Source organism: Coturnix japonica, chromosome 10, assembly GCF_001577835.2.
Source record: "Coturnix japonica isolate 7356 chromosome 10, Coturnix japonica 2.1, whole genome shotgun sequence".
NCBI classification, from domain to species: Eukaryota; Metazoa; Chordata; class Aves; order Galliformes; family Phasianidae; genus Coturnix; species Coturnix japonica.
Window position 1 is genome coordinate 18,171,302 of NC_029525.1, and position 20,013 is coordinate 18,191,314.

Genomic DNA, 20,013 nt, shown 5'->3' on the forward strand with positions numbered 1-20,013 from the left:
GCACACCACGCACACACCATGGGCCAGGATGTGTTTAATGGCCATTTGGCACCACGAGGTCAGAAGTTACATAAATTACAGCATGGTGAAGGGCAGCCCCCCCACAGCCCTTCCTATGAACCCCCCCTAGAAATGCTTTAAAAACACATGTAGGAAAATGGGTTATAAAAATGAGGGGAACGTTGCTGAGCTGCGTGGAGGAGCTGCGGGCGCCGCTCGCGGGGTGTTAGAGGTGAGGTAACAGCGGGCGGCACCCAGCGGGGTCCTCTACTTTTTGCCCAGGGCCTTGTCCAGGTTATTCTTGATGGCGTCCAGGAAGTCGCTGGTGTTCACAAAGTGCTCGTTCAGCTTCACGCTGCGGGAGAAGGGCAAGGAATGGGGATCCTGCCCCCCCCAGCCACAGCCACCGCCACCGCCCGGCAGTGAAAGCCCTAAATAGCTGCCTGCTGCCTGGCGGCACGCGCTGCCCACACCCCCCCCTGCAGCCACACGTACTTGGCCAGCCCATGGATGCAGCCCGCCAGGTCCTTCGTCATCGTCCCACTCTCCACAGTCTCAACGCAGACCTTCTCCAGCGTCTGAGCGAACCTGCGGGCAGCGCACTCAGCAGCAGCCACGGCCCAGCATTTCCCCACATGCCACATGGGGCAGCCTCAGAGCACAGCCCCCCACCTACACACCCCCCGCCCCACTCACTTGATCAGCTCCGGGTTGCTGTCCAACTTGCCGCGGTGCTCCAGCCCACGCGTCCAGGCAAAGATGCTGGCGATGGGGTTGGTGCTGGTGGGCCGTCCCTGCGGGCAGACAGCCCCCATTCAATGGTCTCCCCTGGACCCCTCTCTTAGGGACCCTCAGGGCACACACCCACCTTCTGGTGCTCCCGGTAGTGCCGTGTGACGGTGCCATGTGCCGCCTCCGCCTCGATGGTCTTCCCATCAGGGCACACCAGCACCGAGGTCATCAGCCCCAGCGAGCCAAAGCCTGTGGCAGAACAGGATCAGGGCGGGACGGGGGCACGGAGCCCCACCAGCCCCAAAGCTGCCAGCATCACCTTGCGCCAGGATGTCCGACTGCACGTCGCCGTCGTAGTTCTTACAGGCCCAGACGAAGCCGCCCGAGGACTTGAGCACCTGTGCCACCATGTCGTCGATGAGCCGGTGCTCGTACCAGATCTTCAGCTTGTCAAACTCCGTCTTGTAGTGCCTGCAGCGCAGTGGTCAGCGGCACCGCGCCAGCACAGCGTGCCCACCCCACAGCCCGGCCCCACAGCACCCTGTCAGCTCCGTACTTATCAAAGATCTCCTGGAAGACATCCTTGAAGCGCCCATCGTAGGCCTTCAGGATGGTGTTCTTGGTGCTCATGTAGAGCGGCCACTTCTTCTGGATGGCGTACTGGAAGCAGCTGTGTGCGAAGCCCGAGATGGACTGCAAAGGACACGCGATGTGACGCTCAGCGGGGTCCCCCAGGCTCCCTCCAGCCCCATGGCAGCACACAGCTCCCCCCGGCAGCCCCTGGTACCTCATCCGTGTTGTACATGCCCATGCCCACGCCGCCGCCGGGGAAGTTGAACACCTCCCACTCCTTCACCCCGCTGCCGTCCTTCGGCGTGAAGACCATCTTGAAGGTCCCGGACTTGTCCACCACAAAGTCAGTGGCTTTGTACTGTGTGTGGTGGTGTATCAGTGCAGGGCTGGGCAGCACTGAGCTCCCCCAGCCCCACACCACAGCGCTGCGCTCACCTGGTCGCCGTGCGCGTGCCGGCCGATGGTGATGGGCTGCGTCCAGCCGGGCACCAGGCGGGGGATGTTCTTGCAGATGATGGGCTCCCGGAACACCGTCCCGCCCAGGATGTTCCGGATCGTCCCGTTGGGGCTCTTCCACATCTTCTTCAGTTTGAACTCTGTGAGTTGCAGCACGGGATGCTCAGCCAGCAGCGCCCAGCAAAGCACAGCACAGCCCTTCTGGCACCCCAACCCCCCTGTGCCGTGGGCAGCTGCCAGAGCCCCGTGCCGGCAGAACAGCGTCCAACTCACACCCGGCCCTGCAACACCGGGGTCCCACATCCTCCCCCAACCCCCTCCCACCTTCCACCCTGGCCTCATCGGGGGTGATGGTGGCACACTTGACGGCCACGCTGTACTTCTTGGTGGCCAGCGCCGAGTCGATGGTGACCTGGTCGTCCGTCTTGTCGCGGTGCGGCAGCCCCAGGTCAAAATACTTGAGCTGCACGTCCACGTTGGGCAGGATCAGCTGAGGGGGGAGGGTCAGAGCAGCGCTGTCTGCACAGTGCACAGCCCAACACAGCCCAACACAGCCCAACACAGCCCAACACAGCCCAACACAGCCCAACACAACCCAACACAGCCCAACACACACAGCCCCCGCCCGCCGGAAGCCGCGCTGTGTGCACCACCTGCTTCCTGCAGGGAACACGGGCTGCCCGTGCCCCCATTGCCCCCATTGCCCCCATTGCCCCCATTGCCCCCATTACCCCCATAGCCCCCATTGACCCCATAGCCCCATACCTTATCCTTGATGAAGGCCCAGATGATGCGCGTCATCTCATCGCCGTCCATCTCCACCACCGGGTTGGCCACTTTGATCCTCCTGTCGGCATCTGGCGGCAGCGCGGCGTCATGGGGCACCGTGCGGGGACAAACTCGCACGGGGCCGGGTGCACTTGGTGCGCAAAGCACCACACGAGGCCGGGACCGGGCCTGGTGCCAGCCCCCATGGGGGCACGATGGGTCGGAGCACAAAGCCCCCACCCAGCACAGGGGATGGGGCTGAGAGGGTCCGGTCTGGGAGCGGGTTGGAGTGCCGGGCGTTGGGGCTCAGCCCTCACTGGGGCCCACCCCAGCCACGGCACAGACGTGGTGGGAGCACCCGGAGCCGCACAACCCCCCGTGGGGCCGGGACTGGAGCGGCTTCGTGTGCAAACCCCACTCAGGACGTGGGTGCAACATGAAGGGCAAAACCCCACGCGGGAGGGGGACATAACCCCCTCGGGGCCGTGGGGACACAAACTCTGCTGGGTGAGGGGGCAGCACCCCCGCCCCGTCCCGTCCCGTCCCGCCCCGTCCCGTCCCGTCCCGTCTTCAATCCGGGTCGCTGCGGCGCGCGGGGCGAAGTACCGGGGGCGGGGCCGCCTGCACGCGGAGCTGGGGCCGAACCGAACCGAACCCCGAAAAACCTCCCCGGACCGCCCCGACCCGCGTCCCCTCCCGGTCCCCCTCCACCCCGCGCCCTCCCCGTCCCGAAGGACACCCCCCCCCCCCCCCCCCCCGGGGTCACCGCACTCACAGTGCCGCCGCTGCCCCGAGGGTCCCAGCGCGGTGCAGGCGGCGGGATGGGGGCAGCGGGTCAGCCCGGCGGCGCGGCTCAGCGCCGGGACAGCGCGGAGGCAGCGGGCGGCCATGGCGCGGCGCGACGGGGCGGCGGTGGCGGCGGAGGCGGCGGAGACGGGACGCGGCTCGCTCCGCCCCGGGGCGGTGCGTCAATGTGCGCCCGGCACCCCGCGATGGGCCCCGCACGGGACGGGCCGGGGGGGCGGGTTGTAGGCGGCTGCTGTCCCCGTCTCATAGTCCTCCCCGTAGCAATGTGGGGTGCGCCAAGAGAACCCCCGGGTGGGAGCCCTAAGGGCGCGGCGGGCTGTGCTTCATGCAGGGCACCGGCGGTGCCAGGGCACAGGGCGTCCGGGCTGCGATCGGCTTTTAGCGCCGTGCGGGGCGCCCCCCCCGGGCTGCGTGCATCCCCCTCCTGCTCCGCCGTGATACCGGGGGGACACGGCGCAGTCCGTCCGGTGTCACGGCACACGGGGTGCGGCGGGAGCGCTGCGTGTCCCGGTGTCCTTGTGGTGGGGCTGCGGGACGCGGTGCCCGCACATCTGGGGGGCGCGCTGCCAGCCCAGCCCACGGCGGGCTCAGAGCTTTCCCTACATAGAAGCGAGCGGTCCGACACGTGACGTGGGCACCGACCCAAGCGCTGCTGCCTTCTGCGGAGCCCCGTCCGGACTGAGCCTGGCACGAGGGGGCTGCGCCCCACGCGCACCCCGCAGCGCGGGGAGGGTTGTTTGCTGTCCCTCTGCTCGGGTCAGCGGGCGGCTTTTTTTAGCCGGGAAGGCTGCGCCGATCCACTTTGGGAAGCGGAGCAGAACAACAGGCGGCCCCGAGCAGAGGGGGCTGCGGGAGGAGGCGGGGAGGGGGCAGGGCTGGGTACAGTGACGTCCGCCGGCTTTAACATTAACCAGAGCTGCGGGCGGCGAGATGCCAGCTGCAGGGGGCTCCAGCTGCAGGGGGCTCCAGCTGCAGGGGGCTCCAGCTGCAGGGGCCGCCGCTCTAGAGCAGCGTGGGGGGACTCGGGACCCCAGGTTCCCGCTGCATACAGCCACGTGGCCGGCACCGTGGGGCTGCCCCATGGCAGGGTGTTTTTGTCGTGGGAGGGATCTGGGGGCCGCCCCGCGGCCTCAGCGCTGCTCCCCCCTGCCCTGCGGTCAGTGACCTCGTGGCAGGGACGAGGTCAGGGCAGTGCGGTCCTGCTGAGGAGCGGCCATGTGGCACCGTCCCAGGAAGGGCGGCCTCCCATCAAAGGAGAGCAGAATTGGCTGCAGCCAGAGCAGCTCTCCACAGCTGGGTGGGCCCAGCAGGGTCAGCGTGGGCTGCCGAGGGCGGGGGCCACGCTCCAGCCCTGCTTGGGGAGCAGTGTGTGCCAGGGGAGTCCAACAGCTGTGGTCTGAGTACACCAGCAAGGAATAACAAAGGGGCTGGTAGAGGTGCGTGTCATCTGTGTCCCTGCACAGCCCCCACAACAGCCCCACAGAACATCCTGCTGCCCCAAAAGCTGAGAGACACCCAAAGCCCAGGAGCATCCAGGACCATGCAGGGCAGCCCTGCAGCTCCAGGGACACAGTGGCAGCAGCAGAGCAGCCGAGCTGCCAGGGCTCGGTGGCACAGCGGGCAGATGGCAGCACTCAGAGATGTGGAACAGCTGAAAATGTAAATGGAATGGCGAGGATGAGGAGCCCCCCAGAGGTGTGGGGCTGAGGCTGGCAGGCTGCACTTGGTGCTTGGTTCCATGTCGGGCTGTGCTGTTGTTGCAGCTCTGCTCAGGGGCTGTGGGGTCTCAGCACCCAGGACCCCCGTGCTGGGCCATCCCAAGCACCCACTAAAGCTCAGGGAGATTCCCGCAGCTCTGCTCACCAGCCAGCAGCCTCACGCAGGCTGTGCACGGCTCTGGGCAGACACCAGCAGCCACACGCTGCCCCAAAGGCCCAGAACTACGCGGCATCACCAGGACCCCACGGCGATGCCCGCAGCCACACACACGTCCCCGCTGTGCGTGCATCCACCACCCGTCATTAACACCTCTGCCCCTGGGGCTGCCCGAGAGCGGCCCCTCCACGGAAGCACCCACAGAACGGCTCTCAATCATCCCCGCGGGGGGAGCCGCACCGGGACCCTCCCACTGCCGAACACCCCCGCCCCCAGGGCTGCCTCCTCCCCCCGACCCCGAGCCGTGCGGACGGTGGCGGTGCTGCCGGCGGCGTTGAGCCGCGCGGGGGGGGAAGGACGGGCGGGGCGGCCCTTTGTTGCAGGCGGCGGGCGGAGCACACGGAGCCGCCCCGCACCGCCCCGCACCGCCCCGCGACCCCCGCGGGCGGGGAGCCCCGGAGCCGCCCCGCGCTGCAGGCGGGATCCGCGCCCCGAGCCGGTAAGCGGCGGGTGGGGGGCGAGTGTGTGTGTGTGTGCAAGGATGGGGTGGTACGTGTGTGTGTGTGTGTGTATATGTGTGTGTATATGTGTGTGTGTGTGTGTGTGTGTATATGTGTGTGTGTGTTTATATGTGTGTGTGTGTGTGTGTGTGTGTGTATATGTATGTGTGTGTGTATATGTGTGTGTGTGTACGCTGCTGGGTGGGCGCTTCTGTGCTGCCGTGCAGCGCCTGTGCGCGCTGTGCCGGGGGTCGCGTGTGTGTTGGTGTGTAACGGGGCTGGCGCTCGGGTGGGGATCCCCACAGATGCGTGTGCACAGCGGCAGCGGCTGCACAGAGCTTGCAAGAGCCGTGGGGGTGGCAGAGGGCCTGTGTGTGTGCAAGGGTGTGTGCAATGCGTGCAGGGTGTGTGTGTGTGCGCTCAGTGCGTGGTGCAGGAGCACTCGGTGCGGGCTGTGCTGGCAGCAGCAGCGCGGGGCTGCGCTCGTTGGGGCGTTTCCAGGTGTTTGCAGTGCGGGGCGTGCGCCTCCCGTAAGCGCCGTGCGTGTGTTTACATGCGTGTGGGGGTGTGCGATGCACCGCCCGCCCCGGGAGCTGCACACGCAGCGCTATGGCCGCCCCTGGGTGAGGAGCTGCGTGTGCTCCGTCACACGTGGGGCAGACGCGTGCATTGTGCGTCCCACCTGTGTGAGTGTGTGCGGGACGGGCCGTGTGCGCGCTGTGTACACGCCGCGTGTCCTGGGTGTGCAGACACCGCCCCGATGGCGCTCACAGCTGACACGGGGCGTCGTGTGGGGACAGTTGGGGCCACGCAGGTTGTGTGGTCTCGGTGTCGGCCTCCAGTGTCAGCTCCTGCAGCGCTGCGGCTGCTCTTGGATTCCAGGAGCTCCTCTTCCCGCAGGCTGTACTGCATTGAGAGGTGCTGCTGGGCCTGTGGGGAGCGGGGCCAAGGGGAGCAGTGCCGGGCTGGGCTCTGCGGGGCCGAGGGTGGCTCGGAAGGGGTCACACATCCCTGCACCGGGATCCCCTCGTTCCTTCACCCCGCGTGCGGCTCAGAGCCGCCCCATCCCAACACGTGGGCATCGCCCCCTGTCCCGCAACATTCGTGGCCGGTGCCCGCAGGGCGGGAGGGCTGCTGGGGGCCCCGGGCCTCACGCGTTGCGGGATGGGAGCCGGTTCGAAGCGGGGCCTCTTCCTGCTGCCAGCCGGGTGCGGCGGGACGCACAGAGCCGCCGTGTTGCCGCCGACACATCCCGCGTGGCCGCGGCTGGGCCCGAGGAAGCCCCGTTGCACGGAACGCACACTGGGGGCAGCAGCTGAACCGGGAGCATCTGTGCCCCGCACGGCTGCAGGTGTGCGTGATGCGCGCTCCCGCTCTGCACGCGCAGCCGAGGGGCCGCTCCGGGCTGCGCCGCAGCTCCACGGGGAGCAGAGCCAGGGCTGAACGCGACAGGACGAAGGGCCGCACGTGGGCCGCGTTGGAGCCGGCGATGCCCCGCACCGTGCCCGCAACACGCCGCCGCACAGCGGGAGCGGAGCACACACGGAACGGGAGCGCGACGCGGCTCCGCGTTGTCTTCGAGGGAGCGGAACGGAACGGAACGGAACGGAACGGAACGGAACGGAACGGAGGGCTCCCGCGTGGGAACCCGGTGCGAACACCGCAGCCCCGCAGCAGCTGACCCCGGGCTGCGGGTCTGGCTGTGCCCGGCACCACGAGCCGTTCCCCCGTCCGTACCGCTGCGGTCGGTGCTGGGCTGACACGGCCGCGGGCCGGCAGGGCGGGCAGGCAGGAAGGCAGGCGCGCACACGGCTGAGCGGGGGTCACGGAGCTGCGGATGCCCCCCGTGCTGGCACGATGCGTGGGCAGGCGGATGAGATAAATGGGAGCACGGCATAAACAGGCCGGGCTGCCAGCATCGGGCCGCGGGGCCGTTCCAGCAGCAATTAAAGGCGCAGGCTCCGGGCTCGCTCCTGCCCCGCTCGCCGCCCTCCGGGGGGTTCCCCGCCCCTTTGCCCCCCGGCCCACCCTTCCCGCGGGGCTCGCGCTGTCACGGGCCGTCGCCACGGGGCTGCGGGCACAGCGCTGCGGCAGCCACGCGTGGGCGATGTCCGGGTCCGCGGAGACCCGCGGGGACCCCCACGGTGCCGCGGGACGGCGCTGCGGGGGCAGCTGCAGCGCTCGGACCCCACGCGGCGTGACGCTGCCCCGCTCCGTGACGCAGAACGCGTCCCGTCTGTGGCACTTCCCGGGCAAAGGGTGCTGATAAGGCGGCGGGGTGGAGCCGGCCGGGCCCAGGAAGGGACGGCGGGGCGGCGACAGCGGGACGAGAGCCGGGACGCGGAGCGAGGCGGTTCGGCGCTGCCCCGGCTCTGGGAGCCAGGTACGGCCCCGCAGCGGGCAGTGCGGGAGAGCAGGGGGCAGGGACGGCACGGGGAACAGTCCCGGGGCGGGCGGGGGCCGGTTCGCCCACGGTCCCGCTGGAGGTGGCGGTGACCCACGGGTGCGAGGCCGGGGCGGCCGAGAGAGCAACGGGGAGATGAACCCTGAGCACGGGAGGGGGCGGCGAGCCCGGCCCCAGGGGGGAGTGCCGAGGAGACCCCTTCCCCTTTCCCCTCGTTGCTATGGCGAAACAAGCAGCTGTCATTAATAACCGATTGCTATGGCAACCGCTGGACGAGCACGGCGGTTCTTCGGGGGCTCTGCGTGTGCTTCGGCGAGAACAGCCCCCCCCCCCATTCTGACACAGACCCCACAGCTCGGGGCTGGAGGCGGCTCTCGGGTCCTGCCCGACGGACGGTACCCGCACACACCCGGCCGGGGCCGTGCCCGTCCCCCCGGGGACGGAGCGATGAGGCGGCAGAACGCTGCGCTGCGGACACCGCCGCTCCAGAGCGTTCCCCGCGGGCCGGGCCGGCACGGGCGCTCCGGGGATGCCGTCGTTCCCCGGCAGCAACTCGCGGGGCGGCACAGACGGCGCAAATGCGCTGGGGGGCTCCGGGAGCGGCGGCGCTCCCCGCACGGCCCCGGAACGCGCTGCTGCTGGAGGAGCGCTGCGGGGCGGCCCCGGCGTGGGGGCTGCCGGTGCGTGGGAGAGCCGTGCCCTCCTGGCTGCGACCAGCTGCTCGTGGGAGCGGGGCCCGCCCGGGGAAGCTCACGGCACCGGCTGCGGGCGGGGCTCCGCCTGCGTCCCCTCCCCGGTTCGGGTCCGGCGAAAGGCAGCCGGTCTCGGTCCGTCCCGTCGCCCCGTGCCGGTGGCCGCGCGTGGCGGCCCGGGAGCCCCGCGGGTCGGGGCGGGGCGGGGCGGTGCCGGGGGCGGAGCCGCTTCGTGCAGAGCGCGCCGAGCGCGGCGCTGAGCCCCTCGGAGCCCCTCGGAGCCCCTCTGAGCCCCTCTGAGCCCCTCTCTTCCCGCAGGTCTGCAGCGCCCGGGGGGCGGCTTCGCGGGACGCGGCGGAGGCCCGGCCCGGCCCGGCCCGGCTCGGCTCGGCTCGGCTCGCCATGGTGCCGCGGCCGGCGCTGCCCGTCCTGGCGCACTCGGTGCTGGCGGCGCTGCTGCTCTCGGCGGCGCAGGAGCCCGTGCCGCGGGTCAGCCTGCCCTACGGTGAGTGTCCGCCATGGGGAGGGGTGGGCTTGGGGCCGCCCGATCCCCCCCCGCTCCCGACGGTCCCCTGGGGAGGAGGGGGTGGGAGTCCCGACGGCGGGCGTTGCCCCGCGGTACCGCCGGGCCGGGGCTGCGGGCTGCGGGCTGGAACGGGGTGCGGGGCGCGGGGTTCAGGTTGGTCTCCCTCGACCGTGGGACGGAGCCGGCCCCGCCGCTCCGGCGTGGAAACGCCTTGTGACAGCCCGCGGGGCTCCGAGCCTGCACAACACTCCCAGCCGGCCCGGCAAGCCGGGGCTCGCTGCTCCGTGGGTGCCGGTAGCGGGGAGCAGCGGCCGGGGCGGGTGTTTGTGTCCCGGTGTGCGGGGCTGTGCGGGCGTGGGAGGGGGCAAGGCGGCCGCGGGGACTGTCCACGTGCTCCGGTTGCATTGCAGCAGCCGGGGTTGTTGCATATGTGACTCCCACCCCCCCACCCCAAGGCCACTCATGCCGGTGCTCTGCACAGGCTCTCGCTACTCCCAGCCGTGGGGACTCCGTGTCCCGCTGGCCCCGCTCTGTGCTGCTGCCCAGGATAAGCGAGGTGCTGGCAGGCGGTTCCCCCTCGCCCTGCAGGGCCGTTCCCGGCTGCTGCCTGTGGCCGTGTGCCCGCGGTGACATGGAGGTCAGCATCGGGACACTGCTGGGGGCAGATGGGGCTGGCTGCCCTGCTTGGTGCTGCAGCTGTGGCGTGGGCGGCCCACGAGTGGTGAGGCTCATTGAGCCAAATCCAGCTGCTGCTGCTGCAGTGTCTGTCCCGTGCTGTCTCCTGGCTGGGGATGGCCGAGAGGGTGCGGTGGCTTTGGGTCAGGACGGTTCTGGCACAGGAACACTCCCTGGCTCCGCGTGCTGCGGTTCTTTGACGTGGCCGTGGCCTTTGCCACATGCTCCTGGGACTGCCAGCCACGGCCACAGTGGCCCCAGCAGATGTGAGATCTGCTCAGTGGGGTGGGATGGATGGCAGCCATGGGAGGCAGTGGGACGGCCCAGCTCAGCCCCGTGCTGTGCCACACTGTGCCTGCACAGACCGGTTCTGGCCCAGCTCTGCCCTCGTGCAGCTGGTGCTGCAGCAGTCGCTACAGCCGGGGCTCACAGCTACAGAGTGAACCTCGGGGTCCAGGCCTGGATGCGCCCTGACCACAGCAGTGGGTGGGGGCTGCAGGCTGGTCAGCGTGCACCCAGCTGTGGTTCCCGTGTGGGGCTTGTGGTTGGCAGGGGGAGGAGCGGGCGAGCTGCTCCCCTTGAGCGGCGGGATGTGCCTCCAGCAGGTTTGTCTGGAAGAAGCAGGTCTTGTCCTAACAGGTCCTCCTGGCAGCCAGCAAAGGCTGCAGAGCTCCTGGGCTGGGTGAGCTCTGTGGGGTGCAGGGGCCCCGCTGCCCTTTTGCTCTGTGCCTGCTGTGAGTGGCGCCACCCTGATGCCCAGGTGTGGGACCCCTCGCAGGGATGCAGCCCCCAAGTGCATCCCTGTTCCACTGCAGTGCTGCGAGGGAGGTGATGGCTTAGGGCAGGCGCTGAGCCAAGTGCCCTGGATTGTGCCCAGGCTGCCAGGGCTGGGGAAAGGCTGGTGCCAGAGGGGAGCTGGGTTGGGAGTGCTGTGTCCCTGTGGGGCCGTGACAGCAGCGGCACTGCGCTCCCCGAGGTGACAGCAGGAAACTGGGAGAGGAGCAGGGTCCTGCCCCAGCAGCACCGCTGGCACCGGGCGCAGCTGATGGCAGCTGACACCGGGCAGGGCTTTGGACGGGTCGGGGCTTCCCAGTGAGCTGTGGGTCAGGGGTGAGGGAGTTGGCAGTGTGAGTAAGCCCGACGTGTCCCGCTGACACAGCCGGGTGCTCTGATTCACAGGGCTGCTGGATGAGAGGAAGGGCTTCCGGGACCGGGCCACCCACGCGGGACAGGCTCTGCCTGCCCTGGCTGGCAGCCGCTGCTCCAGCCTGGTGCCGGGAGCTGCTGGGGCCTGGACAGGGAGCAATATCCCCAGCTCCACGGGCAAGGACCCAGGGCTGGGCGGTGCGGCTGAGAGCCCCGGGGCTGTCCCCAGGGGCCAGGATGCCGTGGCAGTTCAGACTCTGCCCTCAGGTGTTATTATGGCCGTGTGTGGTTTGTGGCGGTGCCGAGGTGCAGCAGCCCAGCCCACACTGGCAGCCAAGGCTGGAAGGTCGGGTCCTTCTGCAGCATCCGCTTCCTTTCGTGCTTCCCAGCCGGTGTAGTGCAACCTGGTGCTCGTGGCCCCGTGTGCTGGGTGGTGCTGATCCCTCACTGTCCTCCTGCAGACTCAGCTGAGCGTGTGGTGCAGCATTTCGAGGTGCCCGGCGTCTCCAACTACACGGCGCTGCTGCTGAGCCCGGATGGTGGCACGCTGTACCTGGGTGCACGTGAGGTGCTCTTTGCTGTCAACACCAGCCACTTCCAGCACAGCGTGCTGGCCCGCAGGGTGAGCTCATGTGCATGGTGCCAACACCACGAGTCCATGGAGAGGGCTGGGGATGCTGAGCCCAGTTCCGGTGGGGGGTCCTGGTGCATCCTGCAGCTGGTCAGGGCAATGCAGAGGTATCGGGTGCTCAGACCCAGCTGCTGGGATCTATCCAGAATGGGGTTGAATGGAGCCACTGAAATTGGGACGGCAGAGGGGTGTTGGGGGGCAGCTGGTGATTGGGCTCTCAGTGACCATTCCCTCTCTGCAGCTGCCTTGGGGTGCAGATGAGGAGAAGAAGAGACAGTGCGTGTTCAAGGGCAAGGACCCCCAGGTGAGCCCTGGTGCCTGGGATGTGCTGCCTGGGCTGGGCAGTGCCCGGTGCCCCTGTGTGGGTTGGCTGAGCCGTGTCTCCCACCCCTGCAGAGGGACTGTCACAACTACATCAAGATGCTGCTGCAGCTGAACAGCACCCACCTCTACACGTGTGGGACCTGTGCCTTCAGCCCCACCTGTGCCTACATCGTGAGCTGGGGAGAGGATGGGGGCCCTTTGAGGTCCCCGGAGATGGGGTGGGGGTCATTGTGGCCCGCCCCCAGCTCACAGCTCCATCCCCTCACAGAACGTGCAGCACTTCACCCTGGAGCGGGACGCGTTGGGCAGGGTGCTGCTGGAGGATGGGAAGGGACGCTGCCCCTTCGACCCCGAGTACCGCTCCACTGCCGTCATGGTCGGTAAGGCACGCAGCCCACGGCTCTGAGAGAATGGAGGGGGCTGTGATCCCACAGGCAGCCCCTGTGGGGAGTGGGGCTGCGGGGCTGGGCCGGGTCCCAGAACAGCATCTCTCTGACAGATGGAGAGCTCTACGCTGGGACTGTCAGCAACTTCCAGGGCAACGAGCCCACCATCTACCGCAGCCAGGAGAGCCGCATCTCCCTGAAGACAGAGAACTCGCTCAGCTGGCTGCAGGGTGAGAGCCAGGGCTGGGGCGGTGGGGGCTGCGGGATGCGCGGGGATGGAGGCGGGCGATGCTGAGTGTGCTGTTCTCCCAGACCCCGTGTTCGTGGGCTCAGCCTTCCTGCAGGAGAGCCTGCCCGCCGGCAACCCCGACGGCGATGATGACAAGGTCTACTTTTTCTTCAGCGAGACTGGCAAGGAGTTCGACTACTTTGAGAACACCATTGTGTCGCGCATCGCACGTGTGTGCAAGGTGGGTGCAAGGCAGTGGGGACGTGGGGGGGGGGAAGAATGTATCCAGGATGTCACTCACTCCCTGAGTGTGGGGAGCACATGGGACTGCCCTGTGTATCTCTGTCTGCTGGTTCCCAGACGCCCTGGGAAGGAACCTGCAGGAGACCCCTCTGTGGCACTTAGAACTCCGTAGTGCCCAGCCCCTGGCATCAGTAGCAGCAGCCTCCTTGCTGGAGGGCACACAAGACCTGTCCTTCTCCTGCACCATATTTCCCTTCTCCTGGGAACGTGGCTTTGCCCACAACCTGACCCCAGTGTCCATACAGGGGGACCAGGGCGGGGAGCGGGTGCTGCAGCGGCGATGGACGACGTTCCTGAAGGCACAGCTGCTCTGCTCACACCCCGAGGATGGCTTCCCCTTCAACGTGCTGCAGGACGTTTTTGTGCTCACACCGGGGGAGCAGCGCTGGAGGGAGACGCTCTTCTATGGGGTCTTCACGTCGCAGTGGTGAGCGCAGGGCAGGACGGGCAGGGCTGCCTGGGGCAGTGCAGGGGGTCTTGGCCACGCTCAGGTTCCCAAAGCCGCAGTGCTTGACCCTGCCGTGTGCTGCTCCCTGCCAGGAACAAGGGTGGCCTGGGCAGCTCGGCGGTGTGCGCCTTCCCCATGCGCAGCGTGCAGAAGGCCTTTGGTGGGCTCTACAAGGAAGTGAACCGCGAGACGCAGCAGTGGTACACCAACACCAGCCCAGTACCAGAACCGCGGCCAGGCACGGTGCGCACCGTGGGGCACTCGTATGGGAGCAGGACGGGGCAGCCTCTGTCTGCCCAGCTCCTGGGAGCGCGGCTACCCGTGGCCCTGGCCAACCCCTGCTCTCTCCACAGTGTGTCACCAGCCACACACGGCACCTGAAGATCAACTCGTCCCTGCAGATGCCCGACCGCGTGCTGAACTTTGTCAAAGACCATTTCCTGATGGACAGCCCGGTGCGCAGCCAGCCGCTGCTGCTGCAGAGCCGCCTGCGCTACCAGCAGATCGGCGTGCACCGTGTGCAGGGGCTGCGCGGCACCTACGACGTCCTCTTCCTGGGCACAGGTGGGTGCAGCCCAAGGGCTGGATGGCGCTGGGGGGTGGGTGCTGTGTGCCCCCAGCCCCGCTCATCACAGTGGCTGTGTTTGCAGATGATGGCCGCTTGCACAAGGCGGTGCGTGTGAACCACCGGGTGCACATCATCGAGGAGATCCGCCTCTTCCCCACGGGCCAGCCCATCCTGCAGTTGCTGCTGGACCACAAGCAGGTAGGAGCCAAGCATGGGGGGCTGGGGCGGGGGAGTGGCGTGGGGTATGAACCTGCTGGTGGGTTGGGAGGTTGTCTTCCCATCCTTACTGGACCTCCACCATGCTGGAAATTACAACTCCGAGCCCGGGGCTGGGGAGCCTGTGAGGATTCAGACACACGGGGTCCATCCCCCCTGCAGGTGTTAGGGTTGTATGACCAACGCTGCTGTGCCTCCTCCCTGCAGGGCCTGGTCTATGCAGCCTCCTACACGGCGGTGGCTCAGGTGCCCTTCTCCAACTGCAGCCTGTACCGCAGCTGTGGTGAGTGTGTGCTGGCACGGGACCCCTTCTGTGCATGGAGCCACGGTGCCTGCCGCAGCACCACCCCACACCCCCCGGCGCATCCCCAGTAAGTGCTGCTCCCCACCACTGCTCTGTTTTCCTCAGTGCTGCACTCCCCCCCGCAGCCCCCAGCCCCCTGACCCTCCCCTCTCTGCCTCAGGCTGTGGACCCAGGACATCGAAGGCGCAGAGACGGAGCGGCTTTGCCAACCAACCAACGTGTCCCAGCCCCGGCCCCGCATCCTCCTGACCCCAGGTGAGATCCTGATTGTCCTCCCTAGTGCCTGCAGTGCCACGTCCCTTAGCCTCACCGACATCCCCACTTCTCTCCCACAGCCTCGGGCACCCCGTGCCAGCGGATCCAGCTGCCACCCAACGCGGTGCAGCCACTGCCGTGCCGGCTGCTCTCTAACCTGGCGTCGCGGCGCTGGCTGCACAACGGGACCCCCGTCAATGCCTCCTACCTGGTGCTGCCCGAGGGGGCCCTCATCCTGGTGGGCAGCCCGGAGCGTGCGGGCACATACGAGTGCTGGTCGCTGGAGGAGGGATTCCGCAAGCTGATGGCCAGCTACTGCGTGGCTGTGCTGGAGCCGGGTGGGAGGGCCTTCACTGCGCCAGAGACTGTCAGCACCTCGCGGAGCACCTCAGCCGTGGGCAGCATCGCAGCGCGGCTGGACGGCAAGACCTACTGGACCGAGTTCCTGGTGATGAGCGGGCTGTTCGCCGCCGCCGTGCTCGTGCTGATCGTCTTCCTCCTGCACCGTCACTGCGATGGCGTGAAGGCACTGGTGGAGCCTGGGGACGCCAGCCGGCACCAGAAGGCACCCCGTAAACCAGTGGAGAGCCTGCCCCTGAACGGCAGCAGCCTGCCCAACGCCGTGCCCGAGCATAAGGGCTACCAGGCGCTGCAGGACAACTACATCGTCAGCACCCCTGTGCATGAGGCGCCGGGCACCGCACGTGCTTTCTCTGAGTCGGAGAAGCGGCCCCTCCACGTGCGGGACAGCTTTGTGGAGGTGTCCCCCGCCTGCCAAAGACCCCGCGTGCGCCTGGGCTCCGAGATCCAGGACTCGGTGGTGTGAGGGCACAGACGGCCTTCGCGCACCACCTCTGCTCTGCTGAGCCTCGCCGGCTGGGATCGGTGTTTGTCTGTGTGTGCATGCCCGGAGCCCGGCCCCGCCGCGCCGCCCACCCTGCTGAGGGGGGTCCTGGGCACCACCTCGGGATGGGGCCGGCAGAGGGTACCGCACGCCCACAGGGATGGTTGGACTTTCCCCAGCCCCGTGCTGGCACAGCCCCGTCTATGCAGAGGGCTGGGGGCGGCCACAGCCCCCTCATGCCCTGACTCACTGTGACGTCCCGCTGGGGGCCCAGTGCCGTGTGTACGGCCGGGTGGTGCTGGTGCGTGGTGGCCCCGTGGATGTGGTGTGTGTCTGTGCTCAGTTCGTTTTTAATACGTTGGAAATGTGAATTGTGTCCTGGGGAGGGAGCGGACAGCGGTGCTCACCCTGTGCCGGGATGGAGCTCCGTGCTGCGTATCTCATGTCCCCAACGTGCGTGTGCAGAAACGTCTGTGGTTTTTACCTAAAGTCCAGGTGTTTCCTTTGTACATGTGTGTGCTGCTGCGCCTGCAAGTGTGGGACCAGGGCCCCTTCCCAGAGCTGGGCACATCCCGTTGGCTGGCTCCTGTGGGCCAGGCATGCACGGCCGTGTGCGGGGTGGGTGTGATGGTGCATGGGGCTGTGTGTGTGGCTGTGCCAGCATGCAGATCCAGAACAGCATCCCTGCGACCCCAGCGTAGGGTTTGCAGTGCTCTGCTGCTCTGAGGCCCCGCTTGAATGATGTAGAGAAGCAGCTCTAGAGCACAGTGCTGCTTATCTGCCTCGTGCCTGGGAAGCAGCAAGCTCTGCACCAAGGCAGCGTGCTGGGGCAGGATGCCGTGGGACCCGCACTGCCTCGCTCCTGCCAGGACAGTGTTCCCCACTTCCTGCCCAGCCTGTTCTGGGACATCAAAAAAGCCACCGGAGGCGTCGGCTGGTGCCGTGCCAGCAGACATGGCCCCGCAGGCTGCAGCAGGCAGATAAGCATCATCACTGCAGGGCAGCGAGCTGGAAGGGCCTGCACTGCTGGGAGCAAGCAGCCGGGACGTGAGAAACAGCTGCAAGCTGGGGCTGGGGATCCAGCAGCACCGGGCACTGCAGCCATCTCAGCATGGTGCTGTTAGGGAATGCTGCGGGCTCCCTGCACAGAGCGTTCCCAGATGGCAGCCAGCCAGCACCAGGCCCGCTGGATGAACAGACACAAAGGGCCCTTGCGCTGCCCACAGCAAAGGTACAGCTTGCTTGCCCTGGATTTCCTTTTGTGCCTCCTGTTAGAGAGCAGAGCTCTTTGTGCAGTGCCTGCTAAGCACGCTGGGAACGGCCTCTGGTTCTCCCAAGGAGGGGGGGATCATGCAGCAAGCTGCTTCCCCAGCAGGACTAGGAGCTGCCTCCCTGCTGAACTGGGACCCCGTTCCCAAGAGCTGCAGCTGGCTCAGGGCAGGGGGCTGGCGGGGGGCCACATCCCCAGCACCCTCTTGGCAGTTGATGCTGCAGCGCTCACACCCCGCTCCTCCCCCCCGCGCGAGACAAAGGCCACTGGCAGCAGGACCAGGTTGGGGGTGAAACCAGAGCCCTTTATTTGTCCTCTCCAGCGCACAAAGGAAGGGGGCCAGGCCCTGCCTGCTCCAGGCAAAGCACTGGCTGAGCATGAGCCTAAGGCAGAGAGGAAAGAACTGGAAAGTGAGAACAGACCCTGAGTGTATTGGTGCTGGAGCAAGGAGCACAGCCCCCACGCCCCAGGGCAGCAAAGGGACAGCACTGCTGGGATGGCACATCCAAAGTTCAATTGGGTTATTGCTTGGAGGAACTGCTCCCCAGGGTGCAGGAAAGCCCCGTGGAAGAGCAGCAGAAGGCACATATGGTACTGTGGGTGGTGAGAGGGGCTGTGCTCGATGCAGTGCGGCATCTCTGTGCCTGCCCTGACACACCGCAGAGCTGTGCTTGTGTGGGGTGAAAATGTGCTGCTGGGACAGCCAAGCTGCTGCCTGCGGTGGAGCCTCACGGGGCCGTTTGGACACCTGTAACTGAGCCCACCAGGCACTGGGGGAGCAGAGTCCTGCCCTAGAGCACAGTGCGGCACTGCCAGGCTGGGGAGGAGCAGGGCCTTGGCTGCTCTCCTCAGAAGAAGAGGGAACATCTGAGATAACAAAGAGACGCGGCAGCTGGAGAAGCAGATCTGCAGGAGAGCCACAGGGCCCTCACAGGACAATCTTGAAGGAGCTGTAAGAGACACGACATGTTCTGCACCTCCTTGCTGCATGAGAAGTGGTTTGTGAGCAACCAGCACTCTGTGGATGTGCTGTGCTCCTGCATAGGTGAGTACAGTGCAGGAGGAAGTTCCTGTGGGAACTTCTAAGGGGTGGCCTTGCCTTGCTGCTCTGGTAAGTGCTGCCTCAAAGCCAGCACAGCAGCAGGGTGGGCTGACCCCTGGGGCCCCTTGAGCTGCTGGAAGCCACGTACCTGACAAAGTCTGGGGAGCGGGAGATGACGTGCTGGAACTCAGAGAGGTTGATGGTCCCATCCTTGTCTATGTCAGACTCCTCCAGGACCTGCAGGACAGGCAGTGAGCAGTGAGCTCACCAGGGCTGGGACCATGCAGCGCTCCCTGCCCAGCTCGGGTCCTCACATTACGGATGAGCTGCTCCATCTCAGTGTTACTCAGCCGTGACTCCTCGCCTTGCCCTGTCAGGCAGTTCACCAGCTTCTCCAGGTCCTTTCTGTCCAGGACCCCATCATCGTCAAAGTCTTTGGGCAGAAGAAAGTACCTTTCTGTGGGGCCCCCGTGACTCAGGTCACAGGCACCCACGCTGGGAGGGGGCTGGGACAACACGTGGGCACGGCAGCTCCAAGTACAGAGGGTGCCCCCAAAGCTGCCCCGTGGGCACAATGAAGGCACTGCCAGCCCTTGTCGCCTGTCCCCCGCCATTGGGTGGGATCCCAGGACACCACATCACACCCAGGGTTACCAAAGATGCGGAAGGCGTAGTGGGATTTGATATCTGAGGTGGCAGCATCACTGAAGACGCTCAGCATGTCGAGGAAGTCTTCGAAGGACATGCTGTCATCCCTGTCCAGGGACGTGGAGAACACGTGGCAGATCCGGTGCTGGAAGGGGTTTGCCTGCAGAGATGGGGAGGGCTCAGTGCAGGGCGGGCACTGACCCACGAGGAGCTGAGCAGAGCTGAGCTCTGATCTCGGCCCAGCACAGCCCTGCCATCACACGGGGCTGTGCCATCACACGGGGCTGTGCCACCACACGGGGCTGTGCCATCACACGGGGCTGTGCCACCCACGGGGCTGTGCCATCACACGGGGCTGTGCCATCACACGGGGCTGTGCCACCACACGGGGCTGTGTGGCTGCATTGCACAGGGCCGAGGAAGCAATCCCCGGTGCTGCACGGTGAGCACGGAGCGCTCCCAGCACGGTTTGTGCTCAGCAGGTGATCCTGCCCAGCCCCCCTCCAGGTACCGTACCCGCAGCTCCGGCAGCGTCAGGATCCGGCTCTTGGGAACGCGCACGGAGCGGGCGTTGTCCCTCTGCTCCCTGGGCAGCAGCTCACTGAACCTCTTGTAGGCACTTGAGGTGAAAACAAGGGCTGCTCTGTGCGGGAGCGGGCGGCCCCCGGCAGCACCGGCAGGTCCGGAGCCTCTGTCTCTGTCTCTGTCTGAGGTGAAAACAAGGGCTGCTCTGTGCGGGAGCGGGCGGCCCCCGGCAGCACCGGCAGGTCCGGAGCCTCTGTCTCTGTCTCTGTCTCTGTCTCTGTCTCTGTCTCTGTCTCTCTCGGACCGGGAGCCGCACCCGCGCACTTCGCACCCCGGGGTCACGGAAACGGCCCGTCCCGGCGCTGCCCGCCCACCCCCCAACGGGGAGCAGCTGCCAGCGCTGAGCCCCCCCCGCCAAGCCCCGGCACTTACAGCAGGATCTCCTGCTTGTTCAGGAACGTCAGCTCCTGCGGGGAGAGCGCGGTCAGACGGGGGGACCCCGAGGGGAGCTGCTCCGCCCCGGACTCCTCCCGTTCCCCGGGTCCCACCGATCCGGGAGCTGCCCCAGACACGGGACCGCAGATTCCCCATCCCTCGGTCACCCCCCTCGGACCTCCGACAACGGGGCTCCCCCCAACCTGGGACTCCAGCCCCAATACCTCGTACCCCCCCACACCTGGTACTCCCCCAGCGCCTCCCGTGGCAGCAAACTGCTGGAGCCCCCCATGTCGCCGGCGCCGCTTCCGCCCCGCACGTCACTCCGCCGCTCCCGTGGCAACGTCCCGCCCCGGGGTGGGAACACGCTGCACGCAGCGCCGCCCCCGGCCCCGCGCGGCACCGCTGGGAGCGGAGGTGGGTGGTGTGAC

At 67.4% G+C, this 20,013-nt stretch overlaps 3 protein-coding genes across 4 annotated transcripts; 1 reads left to right on the top strand and 2 right to left on the bottom strand.

Moving 5' to 3' along the window:
* Positions 1-16: 16 nt before the first annotated feature.
* IDH2 (isocitrate dehydrogenase (NADP(+)) 2) lies at positions 17-3,477 on the bottom strand. Its single transcript, XM_015873398.1, has 11 exons — positions 3,305-3,477; positions 2,527-2,618; positions 2,086-2,251; positions 1,741-1,901; positions 1,520-1,663; positions 1,289-1,425; positions 1,052-1,203; positions 869-981; positions 697-794; positions 496-588; positions 17-355 (listed from the first exon to the last, which is right to left on the bottom strand). The coding sequence occupies exons 1-11, from the start codon at positions 3,417-3,419 to the stop codon at positions 268-270; spliced, it is 1,359 nt and encodes a 452-aa protein (XP_015728884.1). The 5' UTR covers positions 3,420-3,477; the 3' UTR covers positions 17-267.
* A 4,582-nt stretch (positions 3,478-8,059) lies between these two features.
* Positions 8,060-16,171, top strand: SEMA4B (semaphorin 4B). Its single transcript, XM_015873472.2, has 15 exons — positions 8,060-8,094; positions 9,126-9,312; positions 11,616-11,776; positions 12,027-12,089; positions 12,182-12,280; positions 12,378-12,489; positions 12,609-12,725; positions 12,808-12,965; positions 13,273-13,454; positions 13,568-13,718; positions 13,829-14,039; positions 14,126-14,241; positions 14,467-14,630; positions 14,724-14,818; positions 14,899-16,171. The coding sequence occupies exons 2-15, from the start codon at positions 9,210-9,212 to the stop codon at positions 15,642-15,644; spliced, it is 2,478 nt and encodes an 825-aa protein (XP_015728958.1). The 5' UTR covers positions 8,060-8,094; positions 9,126-9,209; the 3' UTR covers positions 15,645-16,171.
* A 1,044-nt stretch (positions 16,172-17,215) lies between these two features.
* Positions 17,216-19,954, bottom strand: CIB1 (calcium and integrin binding 1). 2 transcript variants are annotated; one of them, XM_015873379.2, is made up of 7 exons: positions 19,824-19,954; positions 19,580-19,614; positions 19,139-19,241; positions 18,629-18,782; positions 18,289-18,407; positions 18,123-18,211; positions 17,216-17,526 (listed from the first exon to the last, which is right to left on the bottom strand). In XM_015873379.2, the coding sequence occupies exons 1-7, from the start codon at positions 19,872-19,874 to the stop codon at positions 17,454-17,456; spliced, it is 624 nt and encodes a 207-aa protein (XP_015728865.1). In that variant the 5' UTR covers positions 19,875-19,954; the 3' UTR covers positions 17,216-17,453. The 2 variants fall into 2 exon arrangements, with proteins under 2 accessions (XP_015728865.1, XP_015728864.1); XM_015873378.2 differs by having other exon boundaries at positions 17,216-17,882.
* Positions 19,955-20,013: the final 59 nt, after the last annotated feature.

Excerpts from the sequence above, each read along its gene's own strand:
- IDH2 (XM_015873398.1), bottom strand. The coding sequence starts at position 3,419 with ATGGCCGCCCGCTGCCTCCGCGCTGTCCCGGCGCTGAGCCGCGCCGCC. Across the intron at positions 1,664-1,740 it reads GGCACGCGCACGGCGACCAG|TACAAAGCCACTGACTTTGT; the intron begins GTGAGCGCAGCG and ends CACCACACACAG. Across the intron at positions 1,204-1,288 it reads TTCCAGGAGATCTTTGATAA|GCACTACAAGACGGAGTTTG; the intron begins GTACGGAGCTGA and ends ACTGCGCTGCAG.
- CIB1 (XM_015873379.2), bottom strand. The coding sequence starts at position 19,874 with ATGGGGGGCTCCAGCAGTTTGCTGCCACGGGAGGCGCTGGGGGAGTAC. Across the intron at positions 18,783-19,138 it reads TGACGCTGCCGGAGCTGCGG|GCAAACCCCTTCCAGCACCG; the intron begins GTACGGTACCTG and ends CCATCTCTGCAG. Across the intron at positions 17,527-18,122 it reads CGCTCCCCAGACTTTGTCAG|TACCATATGTGCCTTCTGCT; the intron begins GTACGTGGCTTC and ends CACCACCCACAG.
- SEMA4B (XM_015873472.2), top strand. The coding sequence starts at position 9,210 with ATGGTGCCGCGGCCGGCGCTGCCCGTCCTGGCGCACTCGGTGCTGGCG. Across the intron at positions 9,313-11,615 it reads GCGGGTCAGCCTGCCCTACG|ACTCAGCTGAGCGTGTGGTG; the intron begins GTGAGTGTCCGC and ends GTCCTCCTGCAG. Across the intron at positions 12,966-13,272 it reads GCATCGCACGTGTGTGCAAG|GGGGACCAGGGCGGGGAGCG; the intron begins GTGGGTGCAAGG and ends GTGTCCATACAG.